The 14,787-nt window shown below is 51.2% G+C and overlaps 7 protein-coding genes across 7 annotated transcripts; 2 read left to right on the forward strand and 5 right to left on the reverse strand.

The window, feature by feature from the left end:
* Positions 1-598: 598 nt before the first annotated feature.
* On the reverse strand, positions 599-3,130 carry M436DRAFT_76228 (heat shock protein 70; the record flags this gene model as incomplete). Its single annotated transcript, XM_013568095.1, has 7 exons — positions 599-1,059; positions 1,114-1,171; positions 1,544-1,590; positions 1,653-2,166; positions 2,217-2,887; positions 2,966-3,016; positions 3,088-3,130. The coding sequence occupies 7 exons, from the start codon at positions 3,128-3,130 to the stop codon at positions 599-601; spliced, it is 1,845 nt and encodes a 614-aa protein (XP_013423549.1).
* Positions 3,131-5,111: 1,981 nt separating this feature from the next.
* On the reverse strand, positions 5,112-6,466 carry M436DRAFT_56255 (uncharacterized protein; the record flags this gene model as incomplete). The annotated part of the gene is made up of 2 exons (XM_013567973.1): positions 5,112-5,171; positions 5,240-6,466. 2 exons carry the CDS (start codon positions 6,464-6,466, stop codon positions 5,112-5,114), a joined length of 1,287 nt encoding a protein of 428 aa, XP_013423427.1.
* A 388-nt stretch (positions 6,467-6,854) lies between these two features.
* On the reverse strand, positions 6,855-8,655 carry M436DRAFT_56575 (uncharacterized protein; the record flags this gene model as incomplete). Its single annotated transcript, XM_013568040.1, has 3 exons — positions 6,855-6,881; positions 6,938-7,149; positions 7,203-8,655. 3 exons carry the CDS (start codon positions 8,653-8,655, stop codon positions 6,855-6,857), a joined length of 1,692 nt encoding a protein of 563 aa, XP_013423494.1.
* A 389-nt stretch (positions 8,656-9,044) lies between these two features.
* On the forward strand, positions 9,045-10,299 carry M436DRAFT_56289 (N-glycosylase/DNA lyase; the record flags this gene model as incomplete). Its single annotated transcript, XM_013567977.1, has 2 exons — positions 9,045-9,873; positions 9,926-10,299. 2 exons carry the CDS (start codon positions 9,045-9,047, stop codon positions 10,297-10,299), a joined length of 1,203 nt encoding a protein of 400 aa, XP_013423431.1.
* Positions 10,300-10,666: 367 nt separating this feature from the next.
* Positions 10,667-11,827, reverse strand: M436DRAFT_56565 (methyltransferase; the record flags this gene model as incomplete). The annotated part of the gene is made up of 1 exon (XM_013568037.1): positions 10,667-11,827. One exon carries the CDS (start codon positions 11,825-11,827, stop codon positions 10,667-10,669), a length of 1,161 nt encoding a protein of 386 aa, XP_013423491.1.
* A 630-nt stretch (positions 11,828-12,457) lies between these two features.
* On the forward strand, positions 12,458-13,060 carry M436DRAFT_11962 (uncharacterized protein; the record flags this gene model as incomplete). Its single annotated transcript, XM_013567935.1, has 1 exon — positions 12,458-13,060. A coding segment is annotated over one exon (603 nt), but the record flags the coding sequence as incomplete, so codon positions are not given.
* An 849-nt stretch (positions 13,061-13,909) lies between these two features.
* M436DRAFT_56316 (WD40 repeat-like protein) lies at positions 13,910-14,668 on the reverse strand (the record flags this gene model as incomplete). The annotated part of the gene is made up of 1 exon (XM_013567985.1): positions 13,910-14,668. A coding segment is annotated over one exon (759 nt), but the record flags the coding sequence as incomplete, so codon positions are not given.
* Positions 14,669-14,787: the final 119 nt, after the last annotated feature.

Raw genomic sequence — 14,787 nt, forward strand, 5'->3', positions numbered from 1 at the left:
ATTTTTGGGATTGAAGCTATAGAAATGCAGAGTGTTTTTGAAGTATAAGCCATATCCAGAGAGAGCTTGAATCCGTCGGACTCTCTCTGGAAGCAGCTCAACCTGGAACAACACTGTGCATTTTAATAGCTTCGGGACCTCTACCAATACCAGAGAGATCATGGAGCAGCAACAGTAGTGATGGAATAACAAGAAACTGACCCGACTTATCAATGTCATATTATGTGTCCTCGATCTAAGACGATGCAGGACGCGATACATATACGATGATTGTCTGACTACGAGACGTAGGATCTTACAATGTCATAACAAAAGTGACCAGGCAGTTTCACTTGACTTCACACCGTGCACATGGATAGATATTCTTTTGACATGATTGTTCATTGAAGTTTTTGACTGCTTTTCGTGTAGCTTTTGATCTCGCAAAAAGCAAGCCAGCAACACCCTAAACTGCCTGTTTGAGATGCCCGCTGCCATGCTAGCGTCACCTGCATCTCAGAAAGAAAAATCGAGCATAGCTTTTTGAACCCAGCTGTACCAATCTAAAACACATGAAGAAAGAAGAACGCCCATTAAACCGTCATACGATGCAAGACGTTTACCTGGTCGACATGGCCTTGGTAACGACACGCTTGAGGGCCAACTCCTTCTTCTTGAGATCGTCGGCAGAGGAGTCCTCGATCTCGAGCTGGGCCATGGCGTCGCTGAGAGCAGACTCGATCTTCTCCTTCTGGTTGCGCTTGAGCTTGAGCGACATGGTGGGGTCCGAGACGATCTCCTCAACACGGGAGATGTAGGACTCGAGCTGCTGGCGGGACTCGAACTTCTTGGTGAAGGCCTCGTCGGAGGACTTGAACTTGGCGGCATCCTCAACCATCTTGTCGATCTCAGCGGAGCTGAGCTTACCAACAGAGTTGGAGATGGTGATGTTGGCGCTACGGCCGGAGGTCTTCTCGGTGGCGGTGACCTTCAGGATACCGTTGACATCAACCTCGAAGACACACTCGAGAACGGCCTCACCAGCACGCATGTGGGGGATGGGAGCAAGAGTGAATTCGCCTAGAAGAAATTGTCAGTCATTGTAAGAAGTTTTGAGCTGTGAATGTTACATACCCAATGAGGTGTTGTGGGCGCACTCGGATCTCTCACCCTGGTAGACGGGGAATTGTACCTATTAAAAGAGTCAGAAGAATGTTCAAATGATATACAACAAGTCGTGTTGCGATATGGTGAAGCGTGGTGAAGATTTGGTGGACCCTGAACGGCGAAGCTTCAATGGAAGCCGTGCCAAGCTTTCCACCCATCAAAATGCACAGCATTGTTCAGAACATCAACCTTCCCAAAGAGAGTCATACAATTACGGCCTCTCCTTGGATGATGGATTGAGTCAAACAATATGTTGAATTGCGATGGGTTGGAAGCTCCTCGCGTGTCCATTGAGAGCCGTGCGATGACGGGCTCTCAATGGAGTCTCGCGACGCCAGCATGATTTTGTGCATTGTGATGAAGGTCGGTGACAGGGAGCTGAGCATGGGAGTCTTACAGTTGTCTGGCCATCGGCCACTGTGGTGAATGTACGCTTCTTGATGGCTGTAGAAAGAACGCAATCAGTACGGGGACTCCAGCATGACATGATTGGCACTTAAACTTACTGGGAACGGTGGTACCGCGGGGAACGACGGGAGCGAAGATGTTACCCTCCATGGCAACACCGAGGGAGAGAGGGCAGACATCGAGAAGGAGGAGGTCAGCGGTGTCGGCGGAGGTGGCCTTTCCGGAGAGGATACCGGCCTGGACGGCGGCACCGTAGGCGACGGCCTCATCGGGGTTGATGCTCTTCTCGAGCTTCTTGCCGTTGAAGAAGTCGGAAAGAAGCTTCTGGATGCGGGGGATACGGGTGGAACCACCAACAAGGACGATCTCGTCAACCTTGGACTTCTCAATGTTGGCATCCTTGAGGACCTGCTCAACAGGCTGGATGGTGCCGTTGAAGGCCTTGGCGTTGATGTCCTCGAAACGAGCACGGGTGATGTTGGCGTTGAAGTCCTCGCCGTCGAACAGGGAGTCGATCTCGACGGTGGCCTGGGTACCGTTGGAAAGAGTACGCTTGGCACGCTCGCAAGCAGTTCTCAGACGACGGAGGGCACGGGCATCGCCAGAAAGGTCCTTCTCAAAGTCAGCATATGTTCGTAATTCAATAACAAGTGTTCTCAGACCTTCTTGGTCTTGCGTGTGAATTCTTTCTTGAAGTGGTCGAGGAGGTTGGTGTCGAAGTCCTGGCCACCCAAGTGGGTGTCACCGGCGGTGGCCTTGACAGTGAAGACACCACCCTGGATGTGGAGGAGGGAAACATCGAAAGTACCACCACCGAGATCGTAGATGAGGACGTTGCGCTCCTTCTCGGACTTTCCGGAACCGAGACCGTAGGCAATGGCGGCAGCGGTGGGCTCGTTGATGATACGGAGAACGTTGAGGCCAGAGATGGCACCGGCGTCCTTGGTGGCTTGACGCTGGTTGTCGTTGAAGTAGGCAGGGACGGTAACGACGGCCTTAGCGACCTTCTTGCCGAGCTTGGTCTCAGCGACCTCCTTCATCTTCAGGAGGACCATGGAGGAGATCTCCTGGGGGGAGAAAGTCTTGGTCTCGCCGAGGTACTCAACCTGGACCATGGGGGCACCAGCGTGGTCGACGATCTTGAAGGGCCACGACTCGATATCCTTCTTGACGGTGGGGTCATCGAATCTACGACCGATCAAACGCTTGACATCGAAGACAGTGTTCTCGGGGTTCATGGCGGCCTGGTTCTTGGCGGCCTCACCGATCAGACGCTCCTCAGCGGTGAAGGAGACGAAAGAAGGGGTGGTGAAAGAACCCTGCTCGTTGGCGACTGTAGGACATGCGAGTCAGAAATTGCGCGCTCAATGCAGGCGAAAGCTGCAGAAACAGCTCCAGAGTGTAGACATACTGATCTCGACATTGTTACCGTCGTAGTTGGCAACGCAAGAGTAGGTGGTACCTAGAGGTCTGTTAGCAATTTTGATCTTGTGGGCTCGCGCTTCGGCAATGGGATTGGGCGCAAAAACTCACCAAGATCGATACCGATGGCACCGTCGTAAACCTCGTCGCTCATATTGAAGGATATAGAGGGGTATAAAAGGGAAAAAGATGGGGAGGGATGGAAGGAGGAAGAGGTGAGAGGTGTTGTGAGCTTAAGAAAAGGCTTGCGGGTAGGCGATTTTCGATTTTCCACGGTCTGTGCATCTCATCTTTTTTTCACTTCCCCATTTCGTCCGAGGTCTGGATGCCAAGACCTTACTCACTTGCACTCCCCCAGCAGTCTGCAGTGATCCTTGGTTGATGCGGTTCGTGCAGAGTTGCTTGATTGCTGAGCTGGACCGAGTTGATATTGAGCCAAGTGAGGTAACTGCCTGTCTTGTCAAGGCACCTTCCTCATTGCAATTAGTTTCGAGAGGCAAGCACGAGTTCCTGCCTCGCTTAGCTCACTAAAGCTCATTGTACTTCGCCACTCCAAGCAGAGGATTAATTCTCAGTGTGCATCTCTCACTGTCAACATCTCTGGGACAGGTAAGAAATGCACTCAATGCCGAAGTTGATTCAAATTCGCTCTTCTCGATCATATTAGAATTGGGCATGTTTACTGCGAGACCAAGTCGGCCTGCGCTTTGGTCATTCCAGATTGGTGCTGCTGTCATGGCCGATATATGGAATGGCCGAATTGCTGAAGGCTCATAGGTCTGCTACGTGTGAGCGATTGCCACATATGTAGTCGACGACTCACATGGGAAAAGCGATCCACGACAAGGTTCGCCATCGACGTGGTCATTTGCTCTAGCAAGGACGACCAGCTGCGACACGTCGAGGAAGGAGCGACCATTAATACTACTGTGGCCTTCACCGAAAACCCGAAAAAGATAGACTGAGATACGTCAAATTTTTAGGTAAGAACAACAGCTGAGGCAGTAGCTCCTTCCTCGATAGGCAGTAACACTCGAATGTATCGAGCAAACAAATAGCATACAACGAGGGAACATAGCAGGCCCGCTACTCTTCGTCTTGTCAAGTCGTTCATCCACACCTTTCTCCACCTCTTACGCCAAATGCTTCCGTAATATCACTCAAATCAACACCCACCAAGACGTTCCTCCTCTATTCACGAGACGGTCCAGGGTCTCCAATCATTCACCACGGCCAAGTCAAACAGTTGAGCATTTTCGTCACCTTTGACTTGCCGATGGTTCTGGATGCAGAATCGGATCGACATTCCCGAAGGTCACTATCAGCTACCTGCAGCTATTTCCAACTCTTGCTGGGCCCACTTGGCTTCATTCGTTGCGTAGTACAAGTTTTCGCACTGGCCTCAGCAAGTTCAGACACATCAAGATATATTGGGCGAAACCGAAAAGGCAAATAATCAGTACAGGACACATCAGACAGAAGCAGAGTGGAAGCACACTCCATCAAAGCCGCAAGAATGTATGCTCCAGGGATGAATATTCAGATTGTAGTCAATGTCTGATGGGGGAAGAAAAGATTGCCACAATTCGAGGAATTATCCCAGACAGACAACTTGAAGCCCGAGAGAGGTCTAATCTCTGGTCAAGAAAAAGCTTGACTTGATAGAAAGGTCAACTGTTCATTATGAGAGCCCCAGTTGCTCTGCTCAACGCAAGGCTATAAGCACACTCTACTGTTGATAATCGACAACAATCACCATGGCCGACTCCTTCTAGTATATACCAACGATTCAAAGAAAAAAACTAAAGCCCTCGCTTGCTGTTCGTACTCTGCTGAGCAACTAATCGTTCTTTCCTCGCTCGTTGGACACCTGCCTCTGATAAATCTTCCGCCCTCGTGCCTCTCTGAACCAGCAGTGGATACACAGGGCAGGTGCTTCACGTCCACCACAATGTCACAGCTGACAAAACATATTTTGATAATTTTGGATTCTCGAGCATTTGATGCCGATTCGTTCATTTTGCACAACTAATTACCCATCTATGACCTTTGCTGAATCCTGTCCAGACCCGAAAACTCCATTGCAAAATACCCCAGCTGCACAACTAAGATGCGTGACAGACTCAAGACTTGCTCTACCTAATTCTGCCGAGCTTGATTCTGTTCATGGCAATCTCATCGTCGACATTCTCAGTCTGCAAAGAGAAGAGAAGTTAGTAAAACAGCGGAACAGAAAAGTAGAGAAGGAAAAGATAAAGCCTACCTTGCCGATGATGCGGTTGATATGCTTATTCTGCTCATCGAGTTCATCGCCCATAGCGTTACCGATGGTATGCAGCGTCTTTGCACTCCTATGCAAAGCATCCAAGTTTTCCTCAATCTCGCCTTCCATGGCTTCATCCTCGCTATCGGCCTCGAATTGGTATTTAGCTCTGTTGGCCAGGGTTTGTTTATCGTGTGTTTTGCCAGTGGCATTGCGCATGGTTCTCTCTTGACCTGCATGACGTGCAGTTGTTGACCAGGCATTTGAGCGTGTGTCGTCTGCACGTTCTCTCTCTACTCTGTGTTTCTCGAGCGCGATTGCGTTGGCAGCTTCCTCGCGCTTCTTCGCAGTGAAAGGGTTGGAGACGTGCATGGCAAACATGCTTCTGTTGAGTGTCTTCAGCTCGCGGGCTTTTTCTTCGGCGAGACGATTTTGGTGTGATGCCATATCCAAATTGCGTTCGGTGTTATGGATGCGCTCGCCTTGGACACCCAGTCTTGCGAGGGTTTCGCGACCAGTGGCTTCTGCTTGTTCGGCGATACGGCGGGCGTTGCGGGTGGAGGATACGTCTTGTTGTTTGAGGAATTTGATCTCGTCTTTGGATGCTTTGACGTCTTCTTCTTCTTGTTCTTCGGCGGTAAGGTAGCGGTCGGGTTGGCCGTAGAGTTCGGAGGAGCTGCCGCCGTAGCCGCCGGGCATGTTGTTGTTACTGTTTGCGTAGCTGTTGTCTGAGGAGGGTTCTTGTGCGGCATCGTTGGCTTGGAGTTGTTGCTGTAGTTGTCTTTGAGGGGCATCGCCGAAGAGGGCTGCTCTTCCTACATCGGTGCTGACAGTGTCTTGACTGGCTCGTCGTCCAAGACCACCGTATCCACCGGCACCGTAGCGAGACGCTTGTGGTTGTTCGCTACTGCCGTAGGGGTTACTGCCGTAACCACTCTGTTGTGCGTAGTTTCCAGAACCACCGTAGCGGGGTGTGCTGCCACCATAACCACCGGGCGGTACGGGAGATTTGTCACTCATTCCAGATGGTGCAGTGCGGTTATCGTAGGCAGGAGGGGCAGGTGAAGCTGCAGGTTTGGCGCCATAAGGATCGGGAGTAGATTGAGCGGCGTAGGGGTTTGCTGCGGGAGCTGCTGCCTTGTCCTTTCCTTTGGAGCGAGAGAACAATGACGAGCGGGAAGCCTTCTCCTCGGCCTCCTTTTCTTTCTTTCCCATTCCAAAGGGCATGTTTGTGTTGTGCTGTCAGGTAGTGTATAACAGAAGGAAAGATCACAGAAGATCAAAAGTTGGAGGGGAAGTTGTCGAGAGGGTCTGATGCCCAATATAGATGAGGCTGTTCACTGACTGTGCTCCGCCCCCGGACTTTTGCTGAAACCACCGTTTCGTTAGTCACATCCAGAACACCACAGACTGACACACGAGGGAACAACAGATCGAAGTTTGATATGAGAGCAGTAATGCGAAAAAGTCTTTTGCAAGCAACAGCTAAGACTGGATTGCTTGACTTCTTCCTATTGTACAACGAAATCCTTGCTTTTCCATGCCCAAAACGTCTCTCGAGAAAGAGCACGTTGCAAGATTGCCAATATCTTCCATGTATCAGATTGTCGTTAATTTACCATGCGTTAACATCAAAGTACTCCTAAAACACGAATTAGCAAATGTCACACTCGAGTGGTTTGATGCGTGATCACGAACCTCGCCAAAGAAGGTGACGACCACTGTGCGGTCGGCGAACTTTCTACCAGCCAGAGCACGTAGAGCCTTTGAGGCAGACTCATTGTTGTCGTACTTGACATAGATTTTGCCAACACCGTTGGACTGTCTGCTGCCGCCAGAAGGACGAGGAACCTTCATCTCCAGTACTGATCCGTACTTGCTGCACTCTTCCTTGACGTCCTCGACGATTTCTAAGCACCTGTTAGCATGATCCGTGTAAGTGTTGACGGCTTGCTCAACATACCTTCGTATTCATCGTTATCCAGAAGCTCCTCTGCTGTGACCATGTTCAACAGACAGAGCACACGACCTTGCTCAACGTCTGCGCTTGTGGTACCAGCAAGCATGCTCATGGCATTCACGCTCATGTCACCACCAACCTGCTGCACACCGACAGCGGCTCTTGCAGCTCTTAGCGCACCGTCACCCAACTCGATGCCGTTCAAGCCTGTGACAGCCTCATCGGTCTTTGTGGGATCCATGTACTCGAAGAAGGCAAATCCGCGGCTTGCGCCAGAAGATGTGTCTTTGGCAAGGACGAAAGACTTGAGCTCACCAAAAGTCGTGAGAAGCTCCCTGACTTGTGCGTCTTCGATGAATGTGGGGATGTTGGTCATTCTCAGCTTGTTCTGGGTATCAGGGACATTCTCAGAGACTACGCCTTCCATCTGCTCGCTCTCGTCGGTCACAGCAGGAACAATGTAGTCCTTGGGACGGCGAATCTGCAGACCAGCCGGTCTTCCGTTGGCCGAACCATTGGCAGAGTCGTCGTTCATGGAAATGCCATCCAGGGCCAAAGCGGTTGTGGCGTCCTCGGGAGTCTTGAACTCACACAGAGCAAAGTCTTGCTCGGGCGAGATCTGGGCAGACAAACAGGGATCCATACCCTTGACAATGTTGAGGCCATTGAGTTGAAGGTTGAAGAAATCGATAATGTTATCTTCTGTCGAGGTGGAGGGGATACCGTGAACAAAGAGACGTTTTGACTGACGAGCGTTGGAGGGCTTGAGAGCAGTGTTTGCGCCAGCATTAGCGGGCTGGTTCATGAAAGCTTGGAGTCTCGTGGGGTCCATGGGTTGCTGGCGAGGAGCACCGGGAAGAGGGAACATGCCCGAGAGCTTGGCCTGCTCAGCTGTGACATTCTCGTAACCAGGAGGCTTGATGTCCCATTGAGTGAGGCGGCGCTTGCGCTCGAGGATGGGGATGATGTCGGTCAAATCGGGGGTGGGCTCCTTGGGCTTTCTCGGAGGGCTGGGACTGCGCTTTTGGTCGATGGATTGTTGAGGGGCACGTCCAGCATCGCGGTCGCGACCTCCTCTACCACCACCTCTACGGTCGTCGAACAGGTCGCCTCCACGGTCGCCGCGCTCTCTGGGACCTCCGCGGGGGTCGTCACGGCGGTCTCCTCGTCGCTCGGCGCCACGGTCTCCTCTGTCCCAGTCGCGACCACCTCCACGTCTATCCCTTCCAGCGTATCTGTCTTCTCTTTCACGCTCTCTGTAGTCGCGGCTCGACGAGTATGTATCTCCCTGGAACTCTTCTCTGCGCGGGCGGTGTCCGGGTGAGCGCGAGCGTCTGCGTGGTCTTTCTCTCTCGCGTTCTCTGTCACCACCACGGTCACGGTCGCGACGGTCGTCTCTGGATGACTGGGCCTTTGTTAGTGGATTGCGATACTGGAGGTATGACCAAACATACATAGTGGTCGCGCGAAGACGCGTGTCTGCCACTGGGACGATCTGAGCATGAAAAGTTAGAAAGTGGTTAGAAAGGACACAGCAAGCGCATTACCGCGGCTGGAATATGAATCACCGTTCATTGTGGCGGAAAGTATAGCACAAGTTGGGCGATGACAATCCAATGAAGGGTTCTGGACGAGTTGTTGTAATTGCGAGCGATGAGATAGTGTGCTCGATGGATCCCTTGAGCTTGCGCGCCGCTGCAAGAGCCAAAGAGCCAGAGCGTCTAAACCGAGGGAGGCCAAGCCGCTATCCCCAAAGAGGAAGCATGATTGAGCATCAACCCGGCCATCTCTCGCGTCAAGGTCGTGACCATTCTCCGAGACTCGTTCATTGTCCATGCCAGAACCATGTTGAACCTGCAGGAATGGCAGAAGCTCCCAATTGGACTCGGCGAACTCTGCATCAACACTACGCTCCGTTGCGGCCAGTGCTTCCGATGGCGCAAATCTGATCAAGGTGTCTGGTCAATCGCCCTTCACGGCCGCATCCTAGCATTACACCAAGATCCCGAATATCTTTACTACCGTTCCATCGCTCCTGCAAAACAATCGCCAACCGCAAAACCAACCTCTGACCACGATGCTCTACCACTTCTCAGACATTATCTGAATCTTGGTCCCAACCTCACTCAACTATACACCGAATGGTCTTCTGCAGATGCAAACTTCAGTCGCAAGGCTCCCAAGTTCGCCGGCATCCGCATCCTCAAGCAAGATGCATGGGAAGCCCTCGTAGGCTTCATCTGCAGTTCAAACAACAACATCGCCCGCATATCTCAGATGGTCGAGAAGCTATGTACAAACTATGGCCCACTGATCGGTCGGTTTGACGACAAAGACTACTACGACTTTCCCACTCCATTATCATTGGCCAAACCAGGCGTCGAGCAACACTTGAGAGAGTTGGGCTTCGGATACAGAGCAAAGTACTTGTACAAGACAGCGTGCATGGTTGCAGAGAAAGAAGATGGCTGGCTGGACGCTCTGCGGAACCCTGAGAACCCTGTGCTAGGCGTGCAGCCGGCACCAGCAGGCGAATGGGCAAACGAGGGAAGAGAAGGTTACAGAAAAGCACATGAAGAACTGCTTGCACTTCAAGGTGTAGGACCAAAGGTCGCCGATTGTGTCTGTCTCATGGGTCTAGGCTGGGGGGAGGCTGTCCCCGTGGATACACATGGTAAGATCTTGTCGTTCTGCTTCTACTCTGGTTACGACTAATAATCTTCCAGTCTGGCAAATCGCCGTTCGCGACTACAAGTTCGGCAAAGGCAAGCACTCGAGTCTGACCAAAGCTACTTACGATGCTGTTGGAAACAAGTTCCGTAGCCTCTGGGGTCAAGAAGCAGGCTGGGCGCATTCAGTTCTCTTCACAGCTGACCTCAAGGCTTTCTCTGAAAGACTCGTTGCCAAGACAGAGGTCAAGGAAGAGGTCAAAGAAATCAAAACTGAAGATGGCGTGCCTGTAGAAGAGACCACCGTCGAGGAGGAAAAAACTCTGATCAAAGGCATCAAGAGAGAAGCTGAAGAGGATGAAGAAAAACTCGTCGAGACAAAGCACAACATTGTCAAGAAAGCGAAGAGAAGAAAGAAAGCATCATATTGAGCACGCTATATTTGACACACATCTGGCCACCAATAATTTTTGCGACCGGGGTCTTCAAGTTACCAGCTCGCTCTACGAGCTTCGGCTGTGTAAGACATTCTTGCCGCATCAGCTCGTTCGACGACTTATTCGGCTTCTGCGGGAGCTCACACGATGCGTCCTCTGCGACTCTATCAATTGTTCGAAGCGGAATCATGCGTCTCCATTCGGGTAGCCGCCATTCGTCGGCCATACGTTGACCCAAGGATGACTGGTTGTTATCGTCTGGCAGAGCGATGGGGCGCAGCGTAATATCGAGGACCGCTCTCGGAATTAGTATTCCCACTCTTGTTTTCAACAGAAGTTGTGATATGCCCAGATTCTGCGATCAGCTTTCGGTAGTGGCAGGCTTCTGGAAACGGCCTTGCATCCAGCAACGATACATCTTCAGCTTTCTCTGCCTGTTGACAAGCATTCTGTTGTCAACACCCAAGTTCAGGATCTCGAATGCAGGCAGTTTGTTCTCCTCTGAGATATCGGTCTTCTGTAACTTCTCAGCCAGCTCATCGTCATCGGCTTTCTGTTCCGAAGCGTCAATCTGAAAACTGTTCTCGGGAAGTTTGCCAGACCAGATATCTGCGAGTTCATCTCTTTCGAAGAAGTAAACACGAGTGCCGTCGCCACGGATGTAGAAGTTCTCCTCGAGGTAACGACCTTTCTTGAACCGGACCTGAGCCAAATCACCACGACCGTAGTCGCGGAAAAGAACCAGACCACCAGGCTTGAGGACATTCCAGACATTCTTAACAGCCTGTGCCCATTGTCTAGGTGACAGAGCAGAGAAGATGAAGATCATGACAACCACGTCGACACTGCCAGTTTCCAGACCAGGAGGCACGGCGTTTTCACCAGTTCCTGCAGCGTCCCAGACATCTGCCTGCAGAGTGGTCTGGTTCTGGTATGCCTCCTGTGTACGGATAATCTCAATAGCCTTCTTGGAGTAATCGCAAGCGTGGATCTTCAGCAACGGGTTCTTGTTCAGATTCAAGACAGGGTATGCCGTGTTTCCTGCGCCAGCACCGACTTCCAACATTGTTGCAGCGCCATAATCTTCCTTGGTAATCTCTCCCAATACGGGAAACTCCTGGGCCAGCCATTTTCTATCCTTGAAGAAGTTTGCGCGATTGTTGCTGTAGAACTTGTCCCACCACTTCTCGGGATGTTGGTTGAAGCGCTTCTTGTCAAAGTCGGTGACTGGAGCGGATCGTTGGAACTCTTCTTGCGTCTTGATGAACTCTTTGTATGTGTCGTCAGTCTCGACGTGGTCCCATGCGTTGTGTTGGAAGATGTTGTCGCCTTCTTCCAGATAGCGTGTGCCAAATTGAAAGGGGTCGGCACGCTTTTGGTCGTTGTTGGCAGAATCGGTCTGAGGCTTTCGGACGGGCTGAATCGAGGCCGGTACGCCGTATGCTGGTTCTTCCTCGACATCGGCGGCCGAGTCGGTGAGAGGAGTCGCAGGAGCGTCGGGGACTGTGACCCACTCGCGCATGTGCTCCATTCCCTTGGAGAGTTGCTGCTTGGGAGTCTTCTTTCGGTCTGCGCCTTCCGGCTGTGTGTTCTGCATGTCGGCCATTGCTTTTCGATACTCTTTGACAACCAGGGAACCCAGAAATCTACTTGTGTGTCTCGTGGAGGAGATGGTGATTTGGCGAGAAAGACTTGTTACACAATTCGAGTATCTCAGCATCTGAACATGGTGCTCAGGATTGGAAAAAGTTCAGAGTCGATGGAGCGCGAGGGGTCTGGCAGAAAGTCACCGCCTTGAGCGGCTCGGCCCGCAGCCAGGTACAGATCGATCTCTCGCCGATTCTCCGCAGAGTGTCAGCGCGTCATACAGCCAAACATTTGATCTCTTGACCAAGTCGTTTGTGAACCTTACGGCTCTTCCCTAAGGCATACAAGATATCACGTCCTCCACGAGCCTTCTTCGACACTTTCTCTGACGATATTTCACCCATTGACCCACACGACACTCAGAATGAAGTCAATTCGTGCTACTTCTGCTCTGGCGTCACAAGCCTCGGCCACGACATGCTCACGAGCAGCAATCACATCCCGCGCTACCTCGTCTACCCAAACTCGTTCCTTCTTCCCGAACCCTTTTGCATCTCAGAGCCTCCAAACATTAACAGCATCCCGAATCCTACCCTACGACGCAAAAACTCTCTACGCAATCGTTGCCGACATCCAGAGCTACCACAAGTTCCTTCCCTTCTGCATCTCCTCCAATGTCACCAAGCAGTCCTCGCCGGATGTCGAAGGCAAGACATGGCCTGAAGAAGCAGAACTGGTTGTGGGATACAAGGATGTGATGCGTGAATCCTTCTACAGTCGCGTCTACTGCGCACCCTCCGACTTCATCGTCGAATCAGTCAGCGGAGAGACCAACACCTCCGTCCCTGCCGTACTCATAAAACACCACAACGATCGTCCTGATGCCTCTCAAGACCCCGCTCGTAACGCTACCATCCTCACCCACCTCCGCTCTCGCTGGACACTGAGTCCTTTCCCCTACAAACCTGGTCCTATGGGCAACGAAAGACCACAAGAAGTCACATCGGACATCCCGCCAAGAATGCAGACGGAAATCAATCTGGTGATTGATTATCAGTTTGCGAACCCGCTTTACACGACATTGAGTGCGGCTGCTGCGCCAAAGGTTGCTGAGAAGATGATTGAGGCTTTTGAGATGAGGGCAAGGGAGATGTTGGATCGTCCTGCTACGAGTCAGACGCGAAAGTTCAAGGGGACCATGAGTGCGCCTGGGATTGGTATGAAGGCATAAAAGCTTGTGGTATCAGACCTGTTTGATGAGTAGAGATAGATATATCTTGTAACCTACAAAGCAGAGTAGTATGAGCCGAAAGCGCTGTACCCAAACATGAATAACGAGTCGAATGCATCGCTTCACACACTCGCATCAATACTGCCGACATCTCTCCTGTAGATTCCACAACTCTCCGACGCACTCTTTGCGGCCTATGACTGGGGCGGCGGACAAACCTGGAAATACACTCTAGAAAAACGAGTTCAATCCTCTTCTGCCACGGTAGCCTCCACCGAGTTTCCAGACAAACAACGGACACTCGCACAGCTCAAAAGCCTAGATCTAAGCACATCCACACGGCCCACCTTCGATGTCGCCACCATGGACACCAAGCATGTGCGTTTGATGGAAATTTGGCATCGTACCCAAGTCCCTGAGATCAGAGCTCTAAAGGTGTTTTTTACGTATGAGTGTGATGGGCCACATGTGTGGTATACATCGATTTCATTCATGGGTGTTGCAGATGGCAATTTGCAAGCTGTGAATCTTGGGATCAATATTGATGAAGGACAACAGATTTGGTGTGTGGGTGGGAGTGGAGCGTGTATATCGGAATGGAAGTTAGACGACAAGACAGTCGAAGGGAAGACTAGTAGATATGAGTGGGACATCGATTTTCATAATGCGGAGTTGGCTGAGATAGAGGTTCGTGATGAGTCGTGGTATGCATAGATAATGTTTCAAATTTGTACGGTGTATATGTATGAAGAGAGGGGAGGCCAGAACGATATAGTTTACGGATATTCAAGTCGACTGCCACCTAACATCCCAGATCTTCACACTTCCATCAGGAAAAGCAACAGCAATCTTCGCTCCACCTTCAATAAACAAGACCTCGAATGCTGGAGGTCCGCCTCTACATCCATTGCTATTCCAAGAATCTCTGGCTCCGTCTTCGGGTTGGAGAGCCAACAAACAATCTCCACCCTCGACATCCCAGATTCTGAAACCGCATTTTCTGGCACCTACCATCACAACTCTTCCATCCAGCGAGAATACAGGCGCAGAGACCTTCCTTGTAGTATCGGTGAACGTCTTGATGACTTTACTGCTATCAATGTCCCAAAGTGCTATCTCATGACCTGAGTAGGTAGCGAGAAGCTTGCTATCAGGTGAGAATGTACTCGGAAAGACTTCTCGGTCTCGGTCTGAGAACTTCAGAGTGCTGTGTAGCTGCCAAGTGGTCGTCTCGTATATCCGCGTGACCCTGAATGTATCACTCGAGACAGCAAGAAACTTTCCATTCGGTGAGAGGTATACCCAATGTCCTCGGATTGTATGTTGCAGCTCCCAAGTCTCGGTGCTCCAGATACAAACCATGCTTGTGTCCGGACATCCAGAAATCAATATTTCGCCATCATGGGCGAATATGACTTGAGAGGTTTCTCCTGGTTCCATGTACTCGTTTCTCTCCATAGCCGCTGTGATTGACAAGGAATTGTCTTCCGGAGGGGAAAGTGTATGCATCAAGTCTCCAGTTTCCACATCCCAGATGCTCAACACTTAAGATCATGTCATCTACATGTCATCTACATCCTCGAACTTGTGCAGAAGAGATCCCGTGCTGACATCCCAGAGTGTGAGGGTTGAGTCGTCGCATGCGGCCAGGGATTTGCCATCTG

This window comes from Aureobasidium namibiae, assembly GCF_000721765.1.
Source record: "Aureobasidium namibiae CBS 147.97 unplaced genomic scaffold scaffold_21, whole genome shotgun sequence".
Lineage (NCBI taxonomy): Eukaryota > Fungi > Ascomycota > Dothideomycetes > Dothideales > Saccotheciaceae > Aureobasidium > Aureobasidium namibiae.